The following is a 22,881-nucleotide window of genomic DNA, read 5'->3' on the forward strand; positions in this document are numbered from 1 at the left end:
CCTCTTAATTGTTCCTCATTCAAAATGAAGAACTGTAATTATGTACATTCACAAAGTCAAACCACCACAATTCTCTCACCATTCTCCACTCAAGAGTGTTTTTAATTTTGTTTATAAATACAAATATCAGTTAAAAAAAGACAAAACAAAAAATTGTATTACAGAATATAACAGTGATTAAAATATTTTTAAGGGATCTGCAAAATCAAGTTTGAAAAGAATATACAGTCAATAGAGTATCAAAGACATGGCTCTCAATCTGACCAAAAATTAAAGTTACCAGTTTTTTATCATCTGAGAGATTAGACTTCAGCCAAAGTCTTCATGATAACAGGATAACTATGTACAACTTCAATGCATAAAGCAATGACTACCAATTCTCAATGGCAGCCCAAAGTACTGCCTTGTAAAAACATTAACAATCCAAAATACAGCTACCTAGAAGTGCTGCAAGATGTTCTGAATAAAACAATATGAAATGGTATAACTGCTAAAGTTTGAATACTGACAGTTTTAAGAGTTCAGTCAGCAATGCACTTGATTTGTACAGAGTGAAAAATATATTTATATATCTATATAAATACATAGATATAAAAATATTATCCCAGTTAGGTAGCAGCAGTGTGATCTGCCTGTATTTTGTCTGACAGCATCTTCCACTCCTGAGAATATTGTACTACAGCAGTATTTAGATGGTTGCTTGAGAAATGGTTGAAACAAGCCAGCATTTGCTAGAATATAAACCCAGAATTAAATTACAGCCAACATTTCTCAAACTGCAAATATTTTAAACAACTTTATAGATAGCCAAATTGTATTACTGACAGATACCTTTAACGTCAGTAAACAGCTTTGAAGGATTATAAGCCATTATTATAAAGAAACCTCCCAACACTTGATCAATGCACCTATGAAGCAACAACTAGTTAAAATACACACTATAAATTTATTATTCCTTTATAAATGACAGCCAGATACAGCTGTGACTTTTAGCAACATGAAATGCTGGAGAACAGAGATATTTAAAGACAAGGGATTTTAAATCCTTAGGGAAAGAACCTTAGGATAAGGTCTTTAGAGGTCCAAGGATCACCTAAAGATGAAGACTAGTGAATGCTATACAAAAGCTGGTGCATTTCTCCAGCTAAGCCTATGTGATGAGCCCTCATGTCTATATGGTACTGCTTCTGCAGCATTATAGCTGGAAATAATCTAGGGACCATCCAAAGAGTCTGCCAATTACTACTCCTCAAAACTCCAAGCTGTGATTTCTTACCTATCCTGAGTGGGCCAGGTTTGACAGAGTTGCAGAAATGCTCTCCCAACATTAACTATCAGGTTGCTGCTTGATCCCCAGTCTAGCACAGCCATGCTGCTCATCAAATACACAGCATCTGTACTTATCTCATGTATAATACAACCATATGTATATATTCACACATATAAATATATATAAATGTATCTAAAGCTTCACAATCAGATCCTAGCCAGCTTTTCCTTACTAAAATGATCTCTTTTTTCTTACATCTGACACCTGGAGCTAGAGCATAGTACGCATTCAGATTTTCAGCATTTGCACCTACAATTTTGGTTCTCCAAAATTTGTTGGAACAGCTACACAGAATGCTTTCAAAACCAAATCTGGACCAGTAAGATTAGAAACAGAGAAATAGATTTGGATGTGCTCATTGGCACAGACACCACGAAAGGAGAAGCTGAAGAGAAGGAGGCCAAGAACAAAACCTGAATGTAATTCATGATTCAAGGAGGTGGTATTAGATGAGCAAATGCTTCAGCAATATGCCGAATCCATTAGCAACTTCAAATCAGACAGACAGTCCCCATGGATTCATGTCACAAAACCTACATTTACAGGAAGACTATTCCCCTTTGCAGGAAAGGCTTACCAAGAATAAAAACCCTTGTAATGAAAACCAGCAAAGAGAATAAATTACCATATATTCTTTGTATTTCAGCTGCTCAGATAAAAATGTATGAGCTTCACGCTCTCTGCATGAGAACATTCCTGGATATCCCTGACTGCAAACAAGGATGAAGAAGCTTTAATCCAAGCACATTCTCTCTGTTTCGCTTACATAATCTATGTTTGCTGTTCTTCCTATTCAAGACAAAGTTGATCTTGAAATAGGAGGTTTGATTTTGTTCATCTTAACTCTTAATTAAAATTTAAAAAACCTTAACAGTGAAGACATGCTTCCCCCTCCACATCTGCAGGGTAATGAGAGATCCACGTCATAAAGTATGTAGCAGGTATGTCTTCCAGAAAGCTCTCCTAAGGAAGAAAGTTTAGCTACCATTTTTCAAGCTTTATGATGTTTATGTAGTGAACAGAATTTTATTCATCTTTTGTTACATGCTGTAAAGCTACTATGTTTTACTTATTTTATATTTACCATCCAAATTGGAAGAATGGTGGCTATCTCTTAGTTCTCATAACTTCAGCTCTCTAAGAATTATGAATTTGGAACTAACTATTCAAATGTCCTGCAACACTCTTTCTCATGCTATTTTTTTATACTCTGGAATAACCTATTAAAAATCATCTTTACAGATACAGCAAATGTTAATCTTTTTGCTTACAGATATGCAACAATAGTTATGTGACTGGTTGCAGTGAAAATTACTGTTCTAGATTTATCTCACAATTCTAAGGAAATTAAAATTTAGAATGTATTCCTTCCTGCATTGTTCAAATATTTTATTGCAATGATTTGGGATTTGAACTGTTAGCTATAACCTCTGGCTTCAGCAGTAAGACAGCTGTTGCATGTATGTGTCCACATATGTGTGTATGTAAACACCTGTATATTTACACAAACACATATATGCTCCATTTTTAATGATTTTTCAGTTGTTTTAGTATTTTCCGTCACAGCGAAAATTAAATGCAGAACAGAAGTTTGCTTTTCTTGATTTCATTTTCAGGCCCCTTGAAAATAGTGCATGGACTGTGAATAGCTCATGGGTCCCTCATTGAATTTTTCTGCTGTCACTGCCCATTAAGCTTTGTCATTATGTTTTGTCAGAATTATATAGAGATTTTTTCCTCTGAGTTTGTAAATTGTTCATGATAACTTTGCAAGAGTCACTTGATGTGTTATCTTCAGCTTTGTAATCAACACTAACCATCTTGCAGTTTGTTTCTGAACACTAATTGCCTACTCTATCCTTCTGCTATTCACCACAATTTCTGACACCTTCAGATATTCCTCTGCCTCCATCTGTAAAGGCACAGGCTTCACATATCACTGCATTTGATGTCTCAAAGATAAGCAGTGTAGATATACAACACATTAGATAGATCTTCTGCTCTTGGATAAGAAACACAATGATTTTAGTTTAAATCATCGTTTTTCCTCTTTCTTTACATTCAATCACAATGAACAACAAATGTTAACAGAATTAAATCAAAAAAATTAAATTACATTTTGATTCTCAAACCTGGGCTTATAGGGAAATCTCAACAAAATATCTGAAAGTATAACTTTTAACAGCTTAAGAAAACAAGCAGAAAACCACATTAATAAAAAGAATCTGAAAATACTTTCAGATAACCATTAATCACTCAAATGTCTGAAAATGCCATGTTTCAAGCAGGTTACTAAGCTCCACCTCTTCTGGTACCTTTTGGCATGACAAAGATGTCTCTGTGGGACAGACTGGGGCACTTATGGGGAACCAACATAAACACAAGCCAATTGCCCTTTCCAACACCATCCCCCTGCTCGTTTCTTTTTATGGTAACATGGACAGTAGAACTTGCTGTGAAAAGATCACAGGAAATATCACTTACTTCATTACTCTATGATGAATTATGATTAAATAGTTGGTGGGGGAGCTCATTACAGTAATTTTTTGGCTCCTGCATAATTCATGAGCAATATGTGAAGGAGAGAAACTTACTATGCTGTGAACAAGCATCTGAGTGGATGCACAATGGTGCTGAATGCTCCTTTCAGTGGGACACTATGCTGGAAGTGTCAACTCGGGTCCTAATTGCTTCTAAGGCACCTGTCCATAATATTTAATCAGGATCAGCATCATATTGCTTAAAATTCTCTACTGAAGATGCCATCAAAGTAACTTCAAAGTTTCCTATACACAGTTGTTATCTCACAGATGTATTTTAAGACATCTATTATAATATGCTATCCAGGGTATTACTTGAACCCCTGATAAACTGAATAATTGCCTCAGCATGTTGGCCTGGAGCTTTCAACATGCACTGGATGTGCAGACACAACATGCAAACCCCTTCAAAATGGTCCACATGGCCAATGCCCATTCAAGAAGGTCCAACTTTCCTAACTGTCCAAAGGCAGAAATCAGGAAAATGTTTGGAAGTTTTTTCCCTATTCTCTTGGAAACTATGAAAAAGAAATAGCCTGGATTCAGAACTACCTTTGAGATCTCCTCTACCCAGCTACGTATTTGCAAAAGTAAAGGCACTTTTTTTGACAGGCCGGTAAAAAAAAAAATCACCAAAGCACACAGTGTACTGTAGGAACAGAGCAGGTCTGAAATATGTGTTAAAAGTCAAACTGACTTGTCTAGAACTGCTAATGAACATTTCAATTACAGCTACACTGAGATATGAAATCTTGGAGACAGCTGAAAAGCTCAGTACTGGGCACATCCCAGCCCAACAACTCCAAGTTCTCAGTCTGGATAAATTGTGAGGATGTGAACCTCATGAAAAATAAGGGAAGAGTTTATACTCACATTCCTGCAGGGAGTAAGTGATGAAGATTTTCTGTTACACTGGACAAAGGAGATCTCCACACTGCACTACTGCCACAGATGCAGCAAAAAAGAAGTCAGCCTTACTCCCTGGGGCTACAGCTCCTACCTCAGTGCAGCTGTCAGCCAACACCGAGCAGCTGCTCTTCAATATTACATAGCATATGTGCATAGAAAGCGGCCCTCACAGGGCGTCTGCAGGAGCTGCTGCTGCCTTGGTGGCCTTGCCTGAACCGTCCTGACAAGGTCCACAACAGCAGCACTGGAGAGGAAACTGCATTCTTCTACAAAGGAACTCAAGCACTTCCTAAGGCACGACCTACCTTCCACTTGTGCATCAGGACAGGCTCCTGCTGCCTTGGAAGCTCTGGAACACTGAGTAAAAGTGGCCTTGGGGCACATTTATCACTGCATTACACAGCTCCAGGGTGAAAACAGAGACAAAATGTAACTAGACAATCTTCTGGACTGCTGAACTTCCCAAGGAACTCCCCCACCAACCCTGCACTTTCCTGCTGTTTTTTTTTTTTTTTTAAGTAGTAAAACAAAACCTAAACTAAAATTCCCATTTTCTCTGTTCCTCCTCATTCTTTGAGGAAACAGCTATTAAATAAAAATTTTTATGTCTGTTTATTTTTTAAGAATGTAATTTCTTTTTGCTTTCAAGCCTTGTGTAGGTTTTTGGTTTGTTTTTGGTTTTTTTTTTTTGGTTTTTTTTTTTGTCCAGTAAAAAAGAACTGTTCATATTACACATTAGCTCAGGCTGTCAGGTTTAATCTCAATTCCTAACTCCTTTTAGCTCAATGAAACAAAATCTGCACTAAGTTTATGCTCAGGTTCAGCAAAATGAATTCCTGACCCAGAGGTGATATAACAATATCACATTATCTTAGGTCTACAGAAATTTATGTGTGTAAGCATGTCAGTAAAGGGAAAAAACCATATAAACCCTGTCACTGGAAAGCTTAAAATACTTAAAGGCACCCTCCTTTTGGACTTCTGGGGAGAAGGAAATGATACATCAAAACTTAAGCCTCTTGTCATGGTAGGAAATTCCATCTTCGTCAATCATCACTGTCCTGTGATACAGCAGAGAACGTGCCCACAGTCTATTTGCAAATCTGTGCTGGTCTCTAAGAGGTCACAACACATACTGGATGCCCAGAAAAACAAAACTAAACAAATAATCTAACTAAAAACAGTTAAACTATTGGCCAACCAAAACTAAGTGCCAGAAACAATTTCTTCTGCCAGACAGAGCTGTCAAATTCTAGTTCACTAAAAGTATAAATGTTTCCTTAAGAGCAGTATGGATTTAAACTGTGCTTTATTGGTGACATTTACCAAAGTACTATGGTAATGCAGTCATTGGAATAGCTGGTATTTCCCTGCTTAACATCTTCCTCTATTCTCTGCTGAGAAGCTAAGGCAGAATAAACCTGTTAAATGTGACACTATTTCCAGTAACACATTTTCCCCCACAAAACTATGTCTAGTGTTTGTCTTTTTATAATCAGTCCAATCTGGAGCAATTTTTCTGCCCCAATACACTTTCAGGGAAGTCTCCTTTTCTAATAACAGCATAATTCCCAACAGCATTAATAAAAACTTCAAGGGATAAGATTGAAGTTGCAGTGGAGACTTACATAATACTTTTCATTTTTCTGTAATAACAACATTCTGGGCCGAAGCTTTCATTAACTTTTGCCCAAAGTCTTAAAAGGTTCTGAAATATTATAGGAGTGCTGCTTTAAAGAAAATGCCCAAAAGAAGAATGGAGGCATAAAGGATGAGTATCTTGAGAAATTCATACACTTGCAAGATGCCAACAGGACTCGGCCTGCAGCTTCTGAAATATCAGAACTGTGTGTCCAGCAGGACCAGGGCAGTGACTGTCCCCTGTACTCAGCACTGGTGAGGCCACACCTTGAATCGTGTGCTCAGTTCTGGGCCCCTCACTGCAGCACAGACCCTGAGGTGCTGGAGTGCGTCCAGAGAAGGGCAATGGAGCAGGTGAAGGCTCTGGAGGACAAGTCTGAGGGAGCTGTGGGTGTTTAGCCTGGAGGAAAGAGGCTCAGGCCTCATCGCTCTCTCCAATTACCTGAAAGTACACAGGTAGGTTGGTCTCTTCTCCAAGGAAAAAGCAATGGGATAGGAGGAAATGGCCACAAGTTGTGCTGGGAGAGACTTAAATTGGATATTACAAAAAATTCCTTCATGGAAAAGGTTGTCAAGCACTGGAACAGGCTGCCCAGGGATATGGTATTTAAAAGAAGTCTAGGTGTGCAATTTAGGGACATGTTTTAATGGTGGACTTGGTAGTGCTGTGTCAATGGTTGGACTCAATGATCTTAGAGGTCTTTTTCAATCTAAATGATCCTAAATGATTCTGTGAGAGTGAGGGAATGACATGGTGGTTGTGGTAACACTGAGGTAAATCAGTTTTGATGCAGAAGGTTCCATTAATTTAGATAATAAATAAATTTTAAAATTTTGATTTTTTTTTTCCCCTTGAGGAGAAAAAGAACATTGTTATGAACCACTCTCTTTTTGTTTGCAACTGGCTAAAACTTGGCCCTTTGTGATATCCTCCAACCAGGACAGTCCTCCCTGCATGCCCAGCTGAGCAGCCATCTCCCCAGGCCAGTAGAACTCCTGCAGGGAATGTAGATATGGCAGAAGAAATGAGATTATCCTTTGCTGATTTACTGACAGCTGCTTGCAGAGGTGCTGTAACCTGCGCTGACAGAGACAGACTCGCCTGCCTAGGGGCTATGCCCAGAGCAGGACCTTCCCATGGCAGAAGCACATCAGCAGCTGCACAATATGAAATGCAGATGGGGCACTACTAAGCAGAGCCATGCTGGGAGACAGATTAAGCTGCAGAAATCTGCCTCAGAAGGCAGGTATGCTCTCACCCTATTGCACACTGTTCCTCAGATTCAACAGACCCCCAGACTAAGATTATATAAAGCTCATGAGAGAATGAGTCTGTTCTTCACACAAGGAACCAGAGCCCATTTCCACCTGGAGCCTCAGCCTGCAATATATTCCCAAGACATCTAGGTAGTACTACACATACTAGAAAAAACATTTCCAATGTTTTCCATATGTATATATCAGATATCAGAGTAACCACATCAGACACCAGCTGGTAAATCTGATAGATAAAAGATAACTAATGGCCACTTCCATCTCTTGATATGACTTCAGCTTTCTCTTCATACCCTACAGGCGCCTGCTTACAATTATATCCGTTTATCTAAGCTAAAAAATTTCTCTGCAAAACTCCAGCCATACACACACCCTCAAACCATAAGGGCTGCAGCAGTGCTCCTACTTTAACTAGTACGTGCTAGATTTGGAAAGTATTTTTATGTGTTTCTTTTTTGTCAAAGCATCACATAGATTGGTTAGTATGTCTCTGTACTTCAGATCATCCTGAATAATTAATAAAGAGTTTGCCAGTTCTTGAATATATTAGTGGTGAAGAAATATTGCTTGAACTTCTGAACTGTGATTGGCTTGCTCTAGAAGAAAAAATCCTCTCTCCTTTCATTATTTCTTACAACAATACGTTCAAAGAATTCTTTTGAACAAAAAGACAATATTGCGAACTAATAATGCTCATTAAATATAATAAATCTGCCTCTTTTGTTCTTCATATACTCAGTGCTGGAAAGCCTAAATACCAATTATAGAAGGAACATCTTCTAAAGGAACAACAAAAATTCATCTCTCTCCCTCTCCTTCAGCAATCACAATGCAGGCACTTAGAATTTCAAAGCAATCCTAAAACAATCCTGGGCAAAGGCATTCTTAGGTGCAAATAAAAAAGTCAAAATTGGTGAAAAATCTAGAAGTGAAGAAGTCATGCAGGGTCTTCTCTGCAATCTCACAGTCTTTGCCAACTTCTGTAACTGTTCCTAACCAGCAATGAACAAATGGGAATAGGAGGATAGGGTTATCCCCAAGACCAGCATGGAGAGTGACACAAAACAGGTTGCAGCTACTCTTTGCCTTCATTTCCTTATCTGACAAACAAGTCTTGCAACAAAATAATTTTTTTTTAACAAAACAAAAAATTCCAAGTAGTACTAAGGAATGCTTTTGTTCTGGTTGTTTTTAAAATTGTATTTACTACATGCCAAGCACTGAGAGCAATATCTTCCCTTGCTAACAGAGGTCCACAGCTCTTCCCTGTGGACTCTCTCCTGTCCTCTCATGAAGTCCCCACTAACGCCTGAGGAAGGGCTGCAACTCTGGAGGTGGCCCTGAAGTTCCAACATGCTAGTGGAAAACAAATTTTCCAGATTTTTCTACTACTTTTTATTCTTTCACTGTAGTTTGTTTACTAAATCAGAAGAAGCACAGAAGTCACATTCAGAAATAAAATGCAAAAAACTTGGAAATATGGACAAATTGGATAAACAGGTGTTAAGTATGAAAAACTTCAAAGTGTATTCCTGAAACTCCAACCAAATGCACAAAGCCAACAAATCCTTACTGACTGCCTATTTATTGAACTTATCAGACACAAGTTTTCTGAACCTTCAGAAATAATTTTAAAAAGACAGAGAAACAATTTTCAACATTTTAAGACATTTAAATGCCCCTAGAGATATTGTTATTTGTGATTTTTACTTCATTCAAAGCAAGCTGTTTACTCGGTTCTAGTAGTTAAATTTGTATTTCTATAAGCAATTTATTGGCAAAAAGAGATCACATAATCAGAGTTACTATTAAAATAAGTCAAAGGCTGGTGACCAGGGATGAGTCTCTAAAACACTAGCAAGTTTGTAATAAAATACTATATAGCTTTAATGTCAACTCTCTAACATTCAATTTTAATTTCATTCTTTAAAAAAGAAATTGTGGCTTTGTGTGTGTTGCAGTTGCTTGTGCGCAAGGCAGAGTACAGCCTACGTCCAGCTACATTCAGAATTCATCCTTTGATGCTTTAGGCCCCAATCCAATTTTTAGATAACTGATCATCTTGTAAAATGGAGTGCAGCATCTTGCCTTTAAAGCTTGCTTTATCTCGCTGTATTGGAAACATACTGGGAGAATAAAAATATATGTCTGCAGAAAGGATCTGTATGCGCAGTGGGTGATAAATTATCCTGAAGATAGGCTATAAAGCTTTGATGGGTGAGAGGCATTCCACTCAGCTCCTCACGCTCTGCCCTGTGTAACAACAGCTGACATCTTTATCAGAGTGCTCCTATTCTGTTTCCATTATAATAAAATTCAGAATAACTTCACTCATCTGTGTACGTACAGAACTGCATTCCTGACTCTAACGAAAAGACCCATTTCTGTGAGAAACTTTATACTACAGACACAGCTTCCTAAAAGTGCTGTTCTTCCAGCTAATAAAGGGAAAAAACAAACGTGTCCATACATCAATTAGCCACAGCCAAGGCGTTGTAATGCACTACTTGAAAGGCAATTTTTAAACTATAAAGTGGTTAAGTTACCTGTAAACCTGACCAGCTTACACATTTCAGCAACTTTTCGCTATTGTATGCTATATATGTATATTGCTCACTGTTTTACTTAACATAATAACTGTAAATTTTATTTAGCATACATATGCAATGTAAACCACAGGCTCTTTGGTATGCACAGCACACTGTTCAATGCCCAAGGTCTTATATGAATAAACTGGGTGGGGGGAAACCCTAGTGTTTCCCCACAGCACAAAAAAATAATCCTACAATACAAGCAGCTGCACGAAGTGCAGATTTGAGGTTGCTTTTACAACTACAAATGTGGCCTTTCCTTATATTCACTTGGTCCAAATGTAAGCTACCATTCTCTCTGAGCCCAGTACTTCTCATAGTGAAAACTATAGAAGCAGCTACTACTTCAGATTCTTAATGTAACTTTTGGCTTAATGTGCTCTTTTGGGATAGAAAGGAGATAAAAAATTAAAATAATATATAAAAATTATAAGATTCTCTTCTCAGAGCAAATTTTAGTACCTAGTATGGTAAAAAGATATCTTTTCTCTTTTCATAACCTTTTAACTACCTCCAACATTGCTTAAAATGTGTGTACATACACATAGAGATTCAAATACGTATAGATAATCACAATAAAGGCATCGACCCAGCAATAGTTCAGCTCAAAAGTAAAAGCGTGAAATATTTATTAATGAAAGGAATCAGGTAATTACAGCACAAACTCTCATCCACAATAAACATTTTAATAGCTATTAAAAAATGCGTAATGGAAAAATAGCATAGAAACAACAGACTTGTGTAAAAACAACACATTGGTGTAAAAACCAGATTTTTTTGTTGTTGTTGTTCTTAACTGGATAGACTAGATCTAAATTCAAATCATGTCTCCACAGCTATGAGAAGAGTCTCACACAGCATCGTTCTTGCAAATTGCATCATCAAATAACATAATACTTTTCTCTCATGGTTGCTTGTTAATGGACACAAACATGAAGCTCCGTCTGACCTTGGTAATGTACAATTTCATTACTGAAAATGTACTGACCTCCAAAATAAAGACTCACAAAACTGAAGTGTAATATGCATTACAGGACCTAATCTCATAGTCTTCTAAATTTCCTGCATGAATAATTATTGTGCACTTCTTGTTTGCCACATCTTTTGCTTTAAGAGGGGTGATTGGTATAGTGGAAATATAGAAGAAGGCTTCTGTACAGCAGCTGCAGCAGCCACAGTAGCCCTCGGACCCACAGAGGCAATATGGCACAAAAGGAGTGCATGGGCAGCAGTGAAGCAGGACTGAGGGGCAGGGGGCTGGACTGGAAGATGTTTGAAGATCCTTTCCAACCCAAACCATTCTATGATTCTATAATTGTGCCTGTCTCATATGAATGGTGTAAATTTGAAGGCAGAGGACAAAGAAGAAGGCTAATGCTCCCATCTGAAGATGATCATGGAGGTGAGGTCAAGAGAGGTAAGGGTTATCTGTATAGCAGAGGTAAGGCTCTGACTCACAGCTATGGGAAGGAGTGGGTCACTGCCTGGGTTTTGGAGAGCATTCCCACTACTATGTGATATTTTTGCCTTGAAACTAGCTCACAACACTTGAAGAGGCTCCCACCAGAGTTTTTTTCAATTACACAGTAAGTACATGCAACAATGCAAAGAAACACAAAAATAACCTCTCCTTTTTGCTTTGAAAGGGTAAGGTGAAGTACAAGAAGAGGGGAGTACAATTGTTATAAAATATTGCCTGAACACCTCTCTACTGGAAATAATTACTTTTAGAGAGTCTTCAGTTGCCCAGATGAGGCATTTCTGTTTACATCCCTATCTGAAAGAACAGGAAATGAAGCTGCAAGCTTACTTTGTCAAGAGAGACATGAAAAATGACACAACACATACAAAACAGATATTTCCACATTTTGATGCATAGTTAGCTGCACATCTTTTATTAAAAACACAAGACACTAATCTAGTGTGCAACACACTTGTATCTTTGCACCACGGTAGGGCCTGAAAGACAGTAAAGAAATTATTTTGGGGAACTGCACAAAGCTACAGGATTAGTGCAGAAGAAAAAGACCCTAGCAGAGACAGGCTGCAGGGAAATGCTAAAGCAAGGAAAACTGCTTTTGGAGCTAAGGAACTCAGTGAATGCAGAAAACCTCCATGACTAGCAGGTTAGAAGGAAAGGAGATATTCCAGCTGATACAGCAGCAGGAGATTGCCAGCTGTTGGCAAGAATCCTCTCCACAGTAATAATGTGAAGGTCCATCCCTGACCTCAGCTAGGCTGTGTGGAGCACTCCATAACTGTTTTCTAAGATGCAAATGACAACGTCAAAAAACCCAGAGAATTAGATAAAAAAATCAAAGGTTCCACTCAAAACAGTGAAAATTCAGGAACCTGTCAATTAGGACAGCAACGCCAGTCCAGTGTGCATATGGCTTACAGGAGGATATATGAACATACCTCTAGACTGTCTTTTTCTTTATCAACCAGAGACAGGCATAACGCACACTAATGCAAAAAATCAATAGTATCATGCCAGTTCCTATTGGGAGGGAGTGGGAGGAGCAAAGAGTCTCAATGGTAGTTAAGATTATTTCAGAGGAGAAAAAAACCACTAGCCACTAGTTCTGTTGAATGATGGAAGCATGAAATAATTAGGATGGCTATGATGTATTAGATTATTGATTATTCACAGGGCAACTGTATTTAAGTGGAACAACAACTCTCATCAGTGAGTAACTAAATTAGTGCCCAGATCTGTCTGATAAAGACATCAGCAGACAAAAAGGTTGCTCTGCTCACACCAGAAAAAGAGAATACACTGACTTTCAACCTGATAAACATGTAATAGAGCTACCAGAATAGAAACATTTTATACAAATGAGAAAAACAGGCATTACCTGGCACAGATTTGAAAGAGAAGCAAATCTACTGAGAGGATGACTAATAAATATTTAAGTTTCTATGTTTTGAACAACGTGACCCCAACTGAGCAATCTAAATAAAAGGAAAATGCTTATATAAGTTTGATTGCAGTATTTCTCTCTTTTCCTATTACTGATCTCATTGTATTAGCATGCTACCTTCTCATACATCTGCAAAATAAAACAGTAATTGATTTTGAGCTATGCTGACTAATAATCAAAGACAGCTGATAAAAATAGTTTCATTCACACATGGATCTATATCCAGCTGCACAGTAACAGCCATTAAATATTTCACAGCACCCAAGATAAAAAATAGAAGCTTCTTATTTGCAGACACATAATGCTATTACAATGTTGGAAGTTTCCATCAAAACACTGAGCTAAAACCCCAAATCAACCATTTTACACAAAGAAGGAAAAAATTACCAAACGTAACAGATTTAAAAAAAAAAAAGTTATTTTTAGAAAATAAGGTACGTTCATTTCTGAACAGTGAAGGTGCATTAGGCAGGTTTTCACATATCTATCTGCGTTAACAATCACACAGGACTCAGGGTAGCATTTTAAAGTTCCAAGCGGTAAAATGAGAGACTGCAAAGATTTACAGTAAGATAAAATGCATATTGCTCTAGCAGGCAAATTAACTTCCAAAGTGTGATATGAGAGTGCAGCCCGAAAAAACACACGCTGCTATCCCTACTTCATCACATCCAACAGCCTTTGGCATGTAAAGCACAGGTAAAAATAGCTCACAAAGGACATGAAACAACAGAAATTCGTCCTGGATACAGGTCCAGGACAGCAGTGTCAGTTGTTCCCAGTAAGGCAGAGCGTGCACTGACCCAGGAGGGATGCCTCTCAGCAGTTAGCACAAATACAAAACGACAACACCCCACAATAACTTTAGCACTTCACTTGGGAAAAAAATCCTCCTTCTAGCAATAAGCAAAAATAAAATAAAAAAAAAAAAGAAAAAGATAAAAAAACCCTGGGATTATCCTCCTAGCAGAACCACAGCCTGGGACATGTAGGAATGTTAATTGAAAGAGCTCCTACACCCTCCTGTATCAGGAGTTCTTTGTTGCCTGACAGTACATTGGAAGGACGGTCATATTTAAAAGTAAAAAAATCAGGCTGTGTCTCTGGAAGGACGCAACGGAGCCCCTGCTTGAGTAAGAAGGAAAGCACGTTACCTTTAGCAAGTCTCCTCAGGATCTGACAGCGGCATTTAAAAGAGACAGCTATCATTCTGGCTGCCTGCCTCCCCTGGCAAAGCACGCTCGGGGCTCTGCTTGGGTGAATGCAGCAGCAGCCTGTGAATTCCTCCTCCCGCACATACCAGGCAAAAGGTAGCCCCGGCGGGGAGTGACAAAGCTTAATTCCTCTTGGCTGATGCAGAGATCAGCTCCGTGTCATCTGGCAAAGCTGTGTCATTCACTACTAGCGCCGTCACCACCACCTGCACGAGGAGATGCAGGCTTGAAAAGCCATATTTCTTTACAGGCTAGAAAGCATCTAGCTGCACACACAGACGCGGATATTAGAGGGACACATCCCCCAGCCTCTCGCATTCCCTGACCCTGCAGGGAGTGATGGTTGCTGTGCCAGGCAAAGGGCCCCACATTTCAACAAGACATGGTGATTTTTCTCCTCCTTCCTCGTATCTATCCTTTCCCTTAGTGTTTCCTCGGAATAAATAGGGCAAAAACACCAGGAATCCTACTTCTGGGAGAGAAGGAGCCCATTTCAAATGGAAATATTCTAATCAAAGCACATTAAAGATTTAATCCTACTGATCTATAAGGAAGAAAAAAGAAGAAGCCTGATTTGATAATCAGGAAAGCTTTTTGACAATTGTAGACAAGTATATTACAGCTGGTGAAGCACAGACCACAGGGGGAGGGTGAGAGTGGAGGGAATTGATGGATTGCTCTGTGTGGGCAGGACCACCAAGCATTTGATCACACCAAAATAAAATTATGCTGAATAGAAAACACACAGTGAATCGAGTTTTCTGCCTTCACTAAAGCAAGAAGAGAGCAGATTTTAGAGCAGCTGAATTGGCCAAATATTGCACCATTTGTAAGATTTCTTTAGCTCACAAGTTTTATGCCCTCTCAAGTCGATTCAAACAGCAAGTTAATCTGCTTTTACAATTAATTCAGAAAATTATGAAGTAGAGCATACCACTTACACAAGAGTTCCATACCACCCTTATGGACAAAACTCATATCCATTCTAAAAACCAAGCAGGGAAACCAAAATATTCCATAGAGTTTTTCCCATCAAATCTATGCATAAACCTCAAGTCCCGCACCAGATACTCTCCTTTAAGACAAAAGAGAATTACTTCTTTCTCAAGATTTATGCTTCACTTGAATGATGTATTTAAAACTGTCTTCATATATTCTGTCTTACTCACATGCTTTGATTACAAAATTGCTTAGTTTCTCTTCTACCATCTTTTATCCATCACTGTATTTAATGTTATGGTCCAGTGTCATGATGCACTGGTCTTCTACCAGCAGCTACACGAAGCCAGGAGAAAGCATGGACAGCTCTCACACTCTGAGCTATTCCTCTCTCCCTGCCTTCTCTTTACTGCATCAGCAGCTCTGTGCTTCCCACAGTCCAGCTCCAACTACCATTACTATTGTTTTTCTTATTTTTGTTTTATTGGTTAGAGCAACAGCCATATTTCCAAGGGTCACTCCATCAGCACCATTGCAATTGCCTAGACAGAGCTGGTGAAAATTGATTTTATTTCATTGTCATGAAAACCAGATGGGGGTAATCGAGTCATCGTTCACCAACCCTGTTATTGCTTCTTGTAGCTGCTCCGGTACCAGAGAGCCATAAAACCCAGCCAGTGGAACAGCAGATGCACCTGAAGGTGTGAACTCATGGCTCCATCCTCATAACCACAGACCTCTGGCCAAGGATGGACAGAGCATACAAAGAGGAGTGAAACCAGTGAATGAAGGTAGAGGTTTATATCAGTGTAATTCAGCAGTTCAGAAAGAAAACAAAATCTTGGGAGTATTAGGGAGAGGAAAGGGGAGAGGAGTTGTGTGTTCTTGTTCTCCCATAAAGTAGCTCTCTCCCTCTGCCAATATATGCTTTCAGACAAAAAAATTTGCCACCACCCTTTCTTGCCACCTCCTGCTCAGGTAACAGGACTTCACAACAATAATACCAATAAATACCACCCCATACCTGTTTTGTTTTCTCCTTGCTCCCCTGGAAAATCTGTTCCAGAAACCAAAGGCAATGGCTCAGCACACAGGCCCTGTTCAAGCTCTTTCAGGTGTTTGAGATGCCAAAGCTGCCTGAACTTGCTGCTCTCCTTCTGCAGATTAGCATCCATAATCTTTTTTTACAGCCTTTTCATCTGCCAGATGCCTGTCCTCAATGCCATAAGCCTTGCTGGACCCAGGCAGACCAGTCTGAACACTTGCCCTTAACTCATGGGCCACCAGAAGATACTGCCAAGATGATAGCTTGGCTGCCCTAACGTTTGTCCTTTGATCCTTCCCAGCCAGCTGTGGGGTCAGTACTGTCTACTCCAGGCAGCAAGGTCTCCAGTCCCACCTCTGGATATGGACCTTGGAACCACCTGCCAACATCGGGGCTGGATGAGCCTGCAGTGTTCCTTCTGCCCTTCAAAAGAAGATGATTTTGGTGAGCAGGTCTCAAATCAAGAGTCCACTTTTGTGCAATTTTAATCAATACAATCATTTTCGACTTCTGCTGGGCAGAAAATGGCAAGAGGTTGTAGCTACACCACGAGGAAGAACTTCTTATTGCTTTTGTGATCTGACTTCATGACTTACCCTGGTTCAGCTCCTTTGACAGAGGGTGCAAACCAGAGGACACTTACAGAGCTAAGAGCCTGCAAAAGACAGACTTCAGGCTTCAGAAAAATCAAGCCTTTAGGTAAGGAAATGCTGAGTCCCAACAGGATTAAGTAGAAATGTGCAAAACTGTAATAATTGTACAGAAACTGTGATATATATGCAAAATCAGCAGCAGACTTGGTCAGACAAAGCTTTACTAACAGTGAAAGGATACATGCATTCCTTGATCCAAAAAGCTTATTGTATTGTTTACTACTTCTAGATTATGGTGTGTATGTTAAACAGCCTCTGAAGCACTGCAATAGTCACTTCCAACCAAGTCAATAGGATAATTTTTTGCTTTTGTTTCTTCAGACAATTTTTCTGTCCTTGCCAAGGGAGGTTGTGTACAGATTTGAATTTCTCAAAAAGGTTTCAGAAGACAAAGAATACATACTTCAAATACAACATGGAACATAATGATCTATTGTATGTACTGCATATTTTTTCCTCATTTTTGCTAGGTCTAGAAAAGATCCACTTTTTGGAACAATTTCTAAAATATTCACTCATGACAGACGTGGTTTTATCACCTTCTTTTAGGACAACAATCACGAGAATTAACAGAACTGTTCTTGTCCAAAGCCCAACTCCTGAAATTAATTTACCTATACCTCATATATTAATACATATAAATTTTTACCACAATCAGTATTTTGTGATTTTTAAATGTTTCAACATTTCAAAGACAGCCATCATTTGCTGAAGTGTCATTCATTCAACTCTGTAGCTGCAATTAACTGGTTTCAGGAGGAAAAATGGGGGAGGAGGTAAAACCAAAAAGGTATCTAACATCAGGAAATCAAAAACCCTCAGACATACTAAAAAATTATTAATAGTCCATATAACACAGCTTAAACTCTTAGTAATTAGATTTCTTCCTTATTAATTAATTCAGCTACATATTTAGTCACAATTTTCTCTGGACTCATCTGTAAAAATCTTTTTTCATTGTGATCCTTCTGGGCAGTAGCATAAATTTGTATCATTTTTATTGCTGCACTCACTCCTTTTTTCAGGAGTCTGAAAGATTATTTATAAATCTAGAATATATATAACACACAAATACTTTATCAACTGAATTTTTATTCATAAGTACTCAGTAGAAGGTCCCTAGATGAAAGAAGCTTATATTTTCATGCAATAAGACAGGCAGTGTAATATATGCATCCTATTTAACACAAACTTCTGGTTAATCTTATCAGATCACATTAGCTGAAATAAATGAATCAAAAATTTTACTATTTATTACACTTTTCTGTAGGATAAAAAAAAAAAGTAATGAAATTTCTCTAAATTAAATTGAAGATTACAATCTTTATACAGGGTGGCAATTAGATACAATGAGGAAATTTCTGTAAAGAACCAGTATTCAATGAAGAGTACAAATTCTGCAAAATATGAAATTGTGTTTGGGGGGAAAAAAAGAGTTTTTAAAAAATGAACTTTGTATGCAGAGTACACACCCTTCTGTTTCACAGGAATATATATCCCTGGAAGGCAACCTACAAGTACAATTCCATTCATGCTGTATCGAACATTTCCTTTCATACAGTGACTGAACAACACCTTAAAACCAGTTCCACACCATCCCCTCTTTCACTTTTCAGGGGATTTGTCCACATGAGCTCCTATAACTGGTTTTGGATGTCACGTGCTCCTGTTTTGTGTGTGGCCACACAGAAGCAGATACACCACAGAGAACTCACTTGGTCACAGCAGTGCTCACCACAGAGCCAGACCTCTAAAGAAAGCCAGCCCATGGGGTTCAGTGAGGGCTAACATGTAGTCAAACAACAGCATCAGTCAAACATGAAAGCAACGAGAAAGCAATGCAGATATTGAATGCTTCATGTGTCAGGAAGACACAGTGATATCTGCTGGATCTACCTGCATAAGAAAATTGAAATGAAATATTATGAAATCTGAACACATAAAGATTTTGTACAACTCAGTATTTCGTTTTCATCATTTTACAAGTTACTGCTGGCATCTACCACATTAGTCAAATTGAAAGTCAGATTTTTAAGGAACAAAGAAACTTAATTTAGCTCTGAAAATAACAAATTGCTATATGGATACCTTGAAAACGAAAACATTTCCACTATAGTATTTGATACAAACTTGTAACAATATGAGGAATGCCTATCTGAACAAAATTTTTGCAGGCTCAGTCAGTCCAGCATTTTGCAATTAATATTGCTATTATGAAGATTCCCCTTCACTACAGGGAGAAGGAATAAAAAGGCAAGTGAAATAAAGACACCCTGTTATTCCCCAGTGCTCAGATTATCAAAAAAGACAACTTGTCAGCTTTGCATAATTTGAAGGATCTTGTAAATTTACATCTTTATTAAATCAACTACAGCAGCTATTTCCTAGCTTTATAACCACCTCTGCAACACTGATGGGTAATTTCACGCAGGGATTGCAGCAGAATGCTTTACAGGTCATTAAGAGTCATAAAAGCTGCTCTGGCTTCAGAAGATCCTCACTGGAGAGCATGTCAGGTACGAGATACAGCATGTTGCAAAGCAAGGACATGTGTGTGTTGAAAGTGGTTAACAGAAGACAAGAATACATCTGGTAAAGATGTAAGTTGAATGCCAAAACACTGCTGCATAGCACCATACACGTATTTTAGCTTCATTGCCTAGGAAGAGATTAGGAAAAATAATTTAGGGGCCTTTTAAGTTAAAAACCCCAAAATCTTCATTCATTAGCTTCAAGCAATGTTAACCTTTTTGAATCAGTAGGAAATAAGTGGTGATAAAATCAGTCAATATTGCCACATCCTAGGATGGCTTTTTGCTGAAGCTTTTTACTACACAGCAGATTCACATTTTAATTTATTTTTTTTAAGTCTGATTTAACAATATATTTTTTAAAATTTATAATGCAGTATTAAAGGAGAGAGAATACATCTATCTTTTCCACATGAAAATAACTCTCCACTGAACATTACCCTTTAGCACAACCTAAGGTACAGCATTGCCTACATTACCCTTTACAAGAATCCCACACCAGAGGTTTACACAAAAATCTTTATGTTCCCAGTCTGTTTCAATTGCTGGCAAAAATTAAACTTGTCCTTTTCAGTGAAATTGTGTTGATATACAAAGGCTAAGAGATCTTTCTTACTAGAAAAAGAGCTTAAAAAACCTTTGAGTACAACTTTGACTTTTAACTTCATTTCAGCTACTGGTAAACACACTAGTAGCTTTTTCCACCCTTCCTTAGCAACAAACATTTGCTTAAAAATAATTAGAGATTTAAAAGATTTAGAAAATATGAAGATGCCATATACACTATGAAAATTAGAAACTTCAGCGGGACAAGTATGTTGTAGTCTCTCAAAGGTAACTTCAAGTATAGTCACAACTAGTTGAGATTTGTTTCAGAAACAAGTCACCATCATCATCTTTGCCTGGTTTGGGTTGGCACAGGCCTTAAACCTCATCTAGTTTCAGTCTCCCTGCCACCCACAAGATCAGCTTGCTCAGAGCCCCATCCAACTTGGCCTTGAACACTTCCAGGGATGAGGCATCCAAAACTTCTCTGGGCATCCTGTTCCAGCGTCTCACAACGCTCACTGTAACAAATTCTAATGTCTAACTTAAATCCCTCCTCCTTTAGGTTAAAAAGGTTCCCCCTAATCCCATCACTATCTGTCCATGCAAATAAAAAAAAAAAGCCATCTCTTTTGTTAAGCTCCCTTTAATTACTGGAAGGTGCTCTAAGGTCTCCCTGAAGCCTTCTCTTTTCCAGGCTGAATAACCTGAGATCTCTCAGCCTTCTCTTCACAGAAGAGGTGCTCCAGACCTTGGACTGGGCTTCTGGACTTGCTCCACATCCATGTACTCCTTACACGGAGTGCCCCAGAGCTGGGTGCAGCAGAGTCTCAGCAGAGCAGAGGGGCAGATCCCCTCCCTGGCCCTGCTGCCCCCTGCTTTGGATGCAGCCCAGGATGAGGGTGGCCTCCTGTGCTGTGAGCTCACATTGCTGGGTCGTGTTGAGCTTCTCATCACCAGCATGCCCAAGTCCTTCTCAGCAGGGCTGCTTGCAATCCTTTCTCTGCCTGGTGTGTACTTGTGCCCAGGATTGCCTCCACCCATGTGCACCTTGCATCAAGTCTTTTCACAAAATCAAGAGCTTATGAATCAGGTATCGCTGCATTCCTAGTACAGACACATGTCTGTACCCTTTCTTTGGTTTGGTTTACAATGACAGAAGAGAGTGCTCACTTTCTGGAGCGTTACTAATAATTTGTCCTTGCATCTTCTGAACAGACAGTAAAGAACCAGAAATAAGTCAAAATAAAATGAAATAAATCAAATCCAAAGTAGTCTGTCAGCAGCAGAAGCAGCAGTGGAAGCACTAGGTACTTGCTTTCCAGGATGTTGTAGGTCCCATGGAGAGAAACAGCAAGTAACGACCCCGATCATTGAACACAATCAGCCCAGCATGGGCTCCTGCCAGCCACAGGCATATAATTACAGGCTTGGGGATTTAATGTAATCTCAAAACTAAAGGATGACTCTGTCTTACAAGTAGCTTCCACATGCTGCACTACATGGTTAAAGACTCCTGTAATTACAATTTCTGTAAGGCTTGGTACTTTGTAGAGGTTTTTTAAATTAATTAAAATGATGACCTTCCAACTGCTACATCAGTCTCTAACAAAACAAAGCTAAGCAATCCCTCAAAAGTACCATACTGGAAGTGGAGACTCTCTCTTAGCAGAGACTTAGCAGAAAACAGCTGCTTCTACTCTCACTAAAATAGAAAGAAAAAAAAAAGGAGATTTTGATTCTACTAAAACCACTTGAACAAAAGTGGAATAACTGTATCTCTCTAACTATCCTGCTTTGTTCCCATATACTTATCAACATATTAAACAACCGTGAATATCACACTAGAAAATAAAATGTGTATTTGGAGGTATGAGTCTAGAATATAAAGTCATTTAATCTACTACCACAGATTTTTTTAGGAATTAACTCTGCAAGTTTTTATGTAAGTCTTCATATTCAAGATATGGTCAAAAAGGATGGCAGTGAAATATTATAGCTCTAGAGATGCGGCAAAAAGAAAGGATGGCACAAGCAGTTTTGACTGACAATAGTGTCAAGCCTTTGCAAGATGAAGGGAAATGCTGATTCATTGATACCTACCGTGTGCAAGCTGCAGGAAGACATGGCAGCAGCTGCTTTACCAGAACAGAATGGATTTCTGTACTGAAATCACACTGGTGCACAGTGCTCGGCTGCCAGCCAACTGGCACCCACCAGTGCACTTTCCCAGCCACATGAACTATTCCACCCCAGAAGTAGAACCGGTACTGGGAGAACCAGGGAGTGTATCCCAGAATATGATGAGTAAAAAAAAAACCAAGCAGATAATTTCAAGAAAAGCCAACGACTTACAACTGTGACAAGAGGTTTAATGCAATCATTGCTTGTATAATTGGGGGCAAACTGAGAACAAGAATAGAAAACATCGCTACATGCCTTGCATACAGAGACCTACACTAGAACCCAATATTCAGCTCTGCCACGTGTGATGGGGTTTGCTCACCTTAGATTTGTTTTTTAAAGGCTGAAAAACTGAACAGGGTGCAGAGAAGAGCACCAAGAGTAATTTGACCAATAAAAAAGTCTTGTGCAGTGCCAGCCTCAGAAAGTATAATATTGGATTGGGAGAGTTAGGACAGTGACCTGACTAGAGAGCGCCTAAGAGCTGTCATGGGATGGACATATCAAGTGTTCAAGAGCTTCTACATCACTTGATAGGCAAGTGTTAAAATTCAAACTA

The 22,881-nt window shown here is 38.8% G+C and overlaps 1 protein-coding gene across 10 annotated transcripts in view; it reads right to left on the minus strand.

Moving 5' to 3' along the window:
* GRIP1 (glutamate receptor interacting protein 1) overlaps positions 1–22,881 on the minus strand; it is a 307,698-nt gene that overhangs the window by 135,034 nt on the left and 149,783 nt on the right. The window contains exon 1 of one of the 10 annotated variants that reach the window (XM_064701885.1): positions 14,365–14,540. The exons of the other annotated variants lie outside the window; for them this stretch is intronic. Within the exon in view, the coding sequence (XP_064557955.1) occupies positions 14,365–14,419 (55 nt within the window). The 5' untranslated portion in view covers positions 14,420–14,540. Of the gene's footprint in view, positions 1–14,364; positions 14,541–22,881 lie in introns of those variants that run through there. 10 annotated transcript variants of the gene reach the window in all.

This window comes from Zonotrichia leucophrys, chromosome 1A (genome assembly GCF_028769735.1).
Source record: "Zonotrichia leucophrys gambelii isolate GWCS_2022_RI chromosome 1A, RI_Zleu_2.0, whole genome shotgun sequence".
Classification (NCBI taxonomy): Eukaryota; Metazoa; Chordata; class Aves; order Passeriformes; family Passerellidae; genus Zonotrichia; species Zonotrichia leucophrys.